The 7,624-nt window shown below is 55.5% G+C and overlaps 1 protein-coding gene across 1 annotated transcript in view; it reads right to left on the bottom strand.

The window, feature by feature from the left end:
- Window positions 1-789: 789 nt before the first annotated feature.
- The window catches only part of NAPA (N-ethylmaleimide-sensitive factor attachment protein, alpha), a 12,717-nt gene continuing 5,882 nt past the window's right edge, over window positions 790-7,624 (bottom strand). Inside the window, exons 4-6 of the mRNA XM_014949422.1 lie at window positions 5,526-5,572; window positions 2,719-2,796; window positions 790-869 (exon numbers count right to left, since the gene is read on the bottom strand). Of these exons, the coding sequence (XP_014804908.1) occupies window positions 810-869; window positions 2,719-2,796; window positions 5,526-5,572 (185 nt within the window). The 3' untranslated portion in view covers window positions 790-809. The remainder of the gene's footprint in view (window positions 870-2,718; window positions 2,797-5,525; window positions 5,573-7,624) is intronic.

The raw sequence follows: 7,624 nt of genomic DNA on the forward strand, positions 1-7,624 counted from the left end.
ACCAGCCCACACCCTGGGGGGCAACGATCCTGCTTCAGGGGGCAACAATCCTCCCCTGGGGGGCAACTGTCCCACACCGGGGGGCCACCATCCCACCCTGGGGGGCAACCATCCTGCTCCAGGGGGGCAACCATCCCAACTCTGGGGGCCACCATCCCATACCCTGAGAGGATCCCACTCTGGGGGCCACCATCCCACCCTGGGGGGCAATGATCCTGCCCTGGGGGCCACCATCCCACACCCTGGGGGCCACCATCTCATCCTGGGGGGCAACCAGCCCACACCATGGGGGGATCCCACTCTGGGGGCAATGATCCTGCCCTGGGGGGCAACAAGCCCACCCTGGGGGGCAACCAGCCCACACCATGGGGGGATCCCACTCTGGGGGCAACGATCCTGCTCTGGGGGGCCACCATCCTACCCTGGGGGGCAACCAGCCCACACCCTGGGGGGCAACGATCCTGCTTCAGGGGGCAACAATCCTCCCCTGGGGGGCAACTGTCCCACACCGGGGGGCCACCATCCCACCCTGGGGGGCAACCATCCCACACCCTGGGGGCAACCATCCCAACTCTGGGGGCCACCATCCCATACCCTGAGAGGATCCCACTCTGGGGGCCACCATCCCACCCTGGGGGGCAATGATCCTGCCCTGGGGGCCACCATCCCACACCCTGGGGGCCACCATCTCATCCTGGGGGGCAACCAGCCCACACCATGGGGGGATCCCACTCTGGGGGCAATGATCCTGCCCTGGGGGGCAACAAGCCCACCCTGGGGGGCAACCATCCCCCCTTGGGGGGCAACCCTTACCTGTTGGACTCCTCCCCTTTGTAGTAGTCGGCCGCCTGCTCGTAGTGGGCAATGGCCTGGGAGGGAGGGAGGGCAACCAAGAGTCAGGGACGGGCAAGTCAATTTAAAAAATAAATACATCTATTTAAAGAATTTTTAAAAACTCGAGATATTTATCTAAAATTCAGGAAAAAAAGGAGAAATATGGAGCTCCCCTCCCTCCCCCCCCGCCGGCTCCGAGCCGCCCACGCGGCTTCCGTTGCCATCTGGTCCCGGCCACCTCCCGGCCCAAGGTGGCAACCGGCCCCGCTTCCCGCCGAGCCAAAGTCCTTCGGGTGCCAACCAGGCCAAAAAATCCCAAAATCAAGAAAAAACAACCCAAAAAATCAGCTTCTTCCTTCTTCTCGCCTCGTTTCTGACGGGGGCGGATCGGCTCCCAGTGGCCCGTGGGCGAGTTTCACACCCCTGGGCTTGCCAACGGGCCACCGGGCAACCAAATCGGGAAGGAGCTGAAGCGGCCGAGGAAGAGGAGGGTTTTTTTTCCCCAGAATCTTGTTTTTCTTTGAAATGAACCCATTTTAGAGCCCAGGAATTAAGAAAAAAACCACCCCGTTGAGCCCGAAGCCACGGGGCAAGGAATGGGCCAGGAAATCGTTGGCCACCTTGGCCACCAGGGGAAGGTGCTGGCTCATGGGCGACTTGCCTACAGCCAACATGGCCAACGTCAACTTGACCATGACCTTCCTCGACCTTCTGGCCACCCCAGGAGACCGTTGGCCACCTTGGCCACCAGGGGAAGGTGCTGGCTCATGGGCGACTTGCCTACAGCCAACATGGCCAACGTCAACTTGACCATGACCTTCCTCGACCTGCTGGCCACCCCAGGAGATCATTGGCCACCTCGGCCACCAGCCCATGGTGCTGGCTCATGGGCAACTTGGCCATGGCCAACGTGACCAACTCTCCCTCAACCTTCTGGCCACCCCAGGAGACCATTGGCCACCTCGGCCACCAGCCCATGGTGCTGGCTCATGGGCAACTTGGCCATGGATAACGTGGCCACGACCTCTCTTGACCTGCTGGCCATCCCAGGAGACTATTGGCCACCTTGGCCACAAGGCCACCTTGCTAGCTCATGGGCAACTTGGCCATGGCCAACACGACCACAACCTCCCTCAAACTTCTGGCCACCCCAGGAGACCATTGGCCACCTTGGCCACAAGGTTACGTTACTGGCTCATGAGCAACTTGGCCATGGCCAACTTGACCAACCCTCCCTCAACCTTCTGGCCACCCCAGGAGACCGTTGGCCACCTTGGCCACCAGCCCATGGTGCTGGCTCATGGGCAACTTGGCCATGGCCAACGTGACCACAACCTCCCTTGATCTGCTGGCCATCACAGGAGACCACTGGCCTTCTTGGCCACAAGAGCATGTTGCTGGTTCATGGCCAACGAGACCACCACGGCCAACGAGACCACCACAGTCAAGACCATGGCCAAGACCACAGCCAACAAGACCACCACAGTCAAGACCATCATGGCCAACGAGACCACCACGGCCAACGAGACCATGGCCAAGACCATCAGAGCCAAGACCATGGCCAATGAGACCACCACAGCCAAGACCATCATGGCCAACGAGACCACCACGGCCAACGAGACCATCACAGTCAAGACCATGGCCAAGACTATGGCCAATGAGACCACCACGGCCAAGACCATCATGGCCAACAAGACCACCACAGCCAACGAGACCATCACAGCCAAGACCATGGCCAAGACCACAGCCAACGAGACCACCACAGTCAAGACCATCATGGCCAACGGGACCACCACGGCCAAGACCATGGCTGTGACCACGGCCAACAAGACCATGGCCAAGACCATCATGGCCAACGAGACCACCGCGGCCAAGGACGGTTACCTTCTCGATGTCCACCAGCTCCGTCTCGTAGATCTCAGCTATCGATATGTGGTGCTTCGCGGCGATGGTGAAGCGACCCTGAGAGGAGGAGGAGGTGGAGGAAGGTGAGGAAGGTCAGAGCCTTCGGCCTCCTCACTCCCTGAGGAAGAAGAGGGACAGGACGGGGCCTACCATGTCCGTGTAGATCTCGATGGCTCGGATCAAGCAGTTGATGGCTTCTGCGGAGGGAAGAGAAGAGATTTTGGGGCGTTTTCAGCAGATCTGAGGGGTCCTTCACCCCAAAAAGCTCACAGCTCTGATCTGGGGGTCTTTCACCCCAAAAATCTCATGGCTTGGACTTGGGGGGGGTCTTCACCCCCAAAAACTCTCAGGGCTGAGATCCGGGGTCCCAAAAACTCACACCTCAAATCTGGGTCTTTCACCCCAAAAAGCTCATGGCTCAAATTTTGGGGTCTTTCACCCCAAAAGCTTCTGGTTCACATCTGAGGGGTCCTTCACCCCAAGAAGCTCACGGCTCTGATCTGGGGGGTCTTCACCCCAAAAATCTCATGGCTTGGACTTGGGGGGGGTCTTCACCCCCAAAAACTCTCAGGACTGAGATCCAGCCTCTTGACCTGCTGGCCATCCCAGGAGACCATTGGCCACCTTGGCCACAAGGTTACGTTACTGGCTCATGAGCAACTTGGCCATGGCCAACTTGACCAACCCTCCCTCAACCTTCTGGCCACCCCAGGAGACCGTTGGCCACCTTGGCCACCAGCCCATGGTGCTGGCTCATGGGCAACTTGGCCATGGCCAACGTGACCACAACCTCCCTTGATCTGCTGGCCATCACAGGAGACCACTGGCCTTCTTGGCCACAAGAGCATGTTGCTGGTTCATGGCCAACGAGACCACCACGGCCAACGAGACCACCACAGTCAAGACCATGGCCAAGACCACAGCCAACAAGACCACCACAGTCAAGACCATCATGGCCAACGAGACCACCACGGCCAACGAGACCATGGCCAAGACCATCAGAGCCAAGACCATGGCCAATGAGACCACCACAGCCAAGACCATCATGGCCAACGAGACCACCACGGCCAACGAGACCATGGCCAAGACCATCAGAGCCAAGACCATGGCCAATGAGACCACCACAGCCAAGACCATCATGGCCAACGAGACCACCACGGCCAACGAGACCATGGCCAAGACCATCAGAGCCAAGACCATGGCCAATGAGACCACCACAGCCAAGACCATCATGGCCAACGAGACCACCACAGCCAACGAGACCACCACAGTCAAGACCATGGCCAAGACTATGGCCAATGAGACCACCACGGCCAAGACCATCATGGCCAACAAGACCACCACAGCCAACGAGACCATCACAGCCAAGACCATGACCAAGACCACAGCCAACGAGACCACCACAGTCAAGACCATCATGGCCAACGGGACCACCACGGCCAAGACCATGGCTGTGACCACGGCCAACAAGACCATGGCCAAGACCATCATGGCCAACGAGACCACCGCGGCCAAGGACGGTTACCTTCTCGATGTCCACCAGCTCCGTCTCGTAGATCTCAGCTATCGATATGTGGTGCTTCGCGGCGATGGTGAAGCGACCCTGAGAGGAGGAGGAGGTGGAGGAAGGTGAGGAAGGTCAGAGCCTTCGGCCTCCTCACTCCCTGAGGAAGAAGAGGGACAGGACGGGGCCTACCATGTCCGTGTAGATCTCGATGGCTCGGATCAAGCAGTTGATGGCTTCTGCGGAGGGAAGAGAAGAGATTTTGGGGCGTTTTCAGCAGATCTGAGGGGTCCTTCACCCCAAAAAGCTCACAGCTCTGATCTGGGGGTCTTTCACCCCAAAAATCTCATGGCTTGGACTTGGGGGGGGTCTTCACCCCCAAAAACTCTCAGGGCTGAGATCCGGGGTCCCAAAAACTCACACCTCAAATCTGGGTCTTTCACCCCAAAAAGCTCATGGCTCAAATTTTGGGGTCTTTCACCCCAAAAGCTTCTGGTTCACATCTGAGGGGTCCTTCACCCCAAGAAGCTCACGGCTCTGATCTGGGGGGTCTTCACCCCAAAAATCTCATGGCTTGGACTTGGGGGGGGTCTTCACCCCCAAAAACTCTCAGGACTGAGATCCAGGGTCCCAAAAAGCTCATAGCTCCAATTTTGGGGTCTTTCACCCCAAAATCTCACAGCTTGGAGTTGGGGGGTCTTCACCCCAAAACCTCACAGCTCCGATCTGGGGGGTCTTCACCCCAAAAGCTTCTGGTTCAGATTTGGGGGGAGGGGTCTTCACCCCAAAAAAATCTCAGGGCTGAGATCTGGCGTCCCCAAAACTCACACCTCAAATCTGGGTCTTTCACCCCAAAAAGCTCATAGCTCCAATTTGGGGTGCCAATGAGACCACCACGGCCAAGACCATCATGGCCAACAAGACCACCACAGCCAACGAGACCATCACAGCCAAGACCATGGCCAAGACCACAGCCAACGAGACCACCACAGTCAAGACCATCATGGCCAACGGGACCACCACGGCCAAGACCATGGCTGTGACCACGGCCAACAAGACCATGGCCAAGACCATCATGGCCAACGAGACCACCGCGGCCAAGGACGGTTACCTTCTCGATGTCCACCAGCTCCGTCTCGTAGATCTCAGCTATCGATATGTGGTGCTTCGCGGCGATGGTGAAGCGACCCTGAGAGGAGGAGGAGGTGGAGGAAGGTGAGGAAGGTCAGAGCCTTCGGCCTCCTCACTCCCTGAGGAAGAAGAGGGACAGGACGGGGCCTACCATGTCCGTGTAGATCTCGATGGCTCGGATCAAGCAGTTGATGGCTTCTGCGGAGGGAAGAGAAGAGATTTTGGGGCGTTTTCAGCAGATCTGAGGGGTCCTTCACCCCAAAAAGCTCACAGCTCTGATCTGGGGGTCTTTCACCCCAAAAATCTCATGGCTTGGACTTGGGGGGGGTCTTCACCCCCAAAAACTCTCAGGGCTGAGATCCGGGGTCCCAAAAACTCACACCTCAAATCTGGGTCTTTCACCCCAAAAAGCTCATGGCTCAAATTTTTAGACATTTTTTCCCCCTTCAGGGTTTTTTTCCCCCATTTTTTCCCCTCTTTTCCCCCTTCAGGGTTTTTTTTCCCCATTTTTTTCCTCTCTCCAGGGGCTTTTTCCCCATTTTTTCCCTCTCCCCAGCTTTTTTATTCACTTTTTTTTCCCTCCCCAGAGATTTTTTCCACATTTTTCTCGCCTCTCCTCAAAAAAAAGCCTCTCCACCACTAAAGCAACACCCTGGCTCCGAAAAACACCGTCCTGACCCCAAAAACCAACATCTCGGCGCCAAAAACACCCTCCTGGCACCAAAATTAACCCTCTCAACCCCTAAAGCAACATCTTGGGCCCCAAAATCACCTTCCTGGCCCCAAAAGTCCCCATTTTTTTTTCATCTCCAGGGCTATTTTTTAACATTTTTTTGCCTCTCCAGGGGTTTTTTCCTCCCTTTTTCCTTTTATTTCTCTCCAGGGACTTTTTCCACATTTTTTTTTCCTCCCCAGGGGTGGTTTTTTCCCATTTTTTTCCCTCTCCAGGGTTTTTTTTTCCCCCACATTTTTTCCCTCTCCAGGGGATTTTTTCCCCCCATTTTTTTTCCCTTTCCAGGGATTTTTTTCCCATTTTTTTGTTTCTCCAGGGTTTTTCTTCCCCACATTTTTCCTCTCTCCAGGGATTTTTTTCCCCACATTTTTTCCTCTCTCCAGGGATTTTTTTTTTCCCATTTTTTTTTGCCTCTCCAGGGCTTTTTTCCCATTTTTTTTTTTTTTTTTCCAGGTTTTTTTTTTTCCCCCCCTTTTTTTTTTTTTTTTTTTTTTTTTTTTACAGAGACAAAGTAAAAGTATCAGTTTTGTTGCATTCACATTTACTTCTAATACTTTTGCACTGACCTCAGCACCAAAAAACATGAACAGACTCCAAATTACCTTTATGTGCAGTTGCCGGAATTTACAGCCCTGTTCAGAGCGCCCTCTCAAGCCCAAAACCAACACCTTGGCCCCAAAACCACCCTCCCAACCCCAAAACCAACCCTCTCGACCCCTACAGCAACATCTTGGGCCCCAAAAACCACCCTCCTGGCACCAAAAACCACCCTCCTGGCACCAAAATCAACATCTTGTCCCCAGATCCGACCCTCTCGACCCCAAAACCAACACCTTGGCCCCAAAAACACCCTCCTGGCCCCAAAACCAACCCTCCCGACCCCTAAAGCAACACCCTGGGTCCCAAAAACACCTTCCTGGCCCCAAAAACCACCCTCCTGGCACCAAAAAACAACCGTCCCAGCCCCAAAAATCAACATCTTGTCCCCAAAACAGAGCCTCTTGAGCCCAAAACCACCCTCCCAACCCCAAAACCAACATCTCGGTCCCAAAAAACACCCTCTTGGCCCCAAAACCAACCCTCTCAACCCCTAAAGCAACATCTTGGGGCCCAAAAAACACCTTCCTGGCCCTAAAAACCACCCTCCTGGTCCCAAAATACACTCTCAGCCCCAAAAAACAATCGTCCTGGCCCCAAAACTGACCCTCTCGACCCCAAAAACACTTTCCCAACCCCAAAGCCAACTTCTCTTGGCCCCAAAATACACACTCTCGACCCCTAAAGTAACACCTTTGGCCCCAAAAACACCTTCCTGGCCCTAAAAACCACCCTCCTGGCCCCAAAACACACACTTTTGACCCCTAAAGTAACACCTTGAACCCCAAAAACACCCTCCTGGCCCCAAAATACACACTCTCGGCCCCAAAATACACACTCTCGGCCCCTAAACTAACACCTTGGGTCCCAAAAACACCTTCCTGACCCCAAAACCAACCCCTTGACCCCAAATCCACCCT

This window comes from Calidris pugnax, unplaced genomic scaffold (genome assembly GCF_001431845.1).
Source record: "Calidris pugnax isolate Ruff unplaced genomic scaffold, ASM143184v1 scaffold202, whole genome shotgun sequence".
Taxonomy (NCBI): Eukaryota; Metazoa; Chordata; class Aves; order Charadriiformes; family Scolopacidae; genus Calidris; species Calidris pugnax.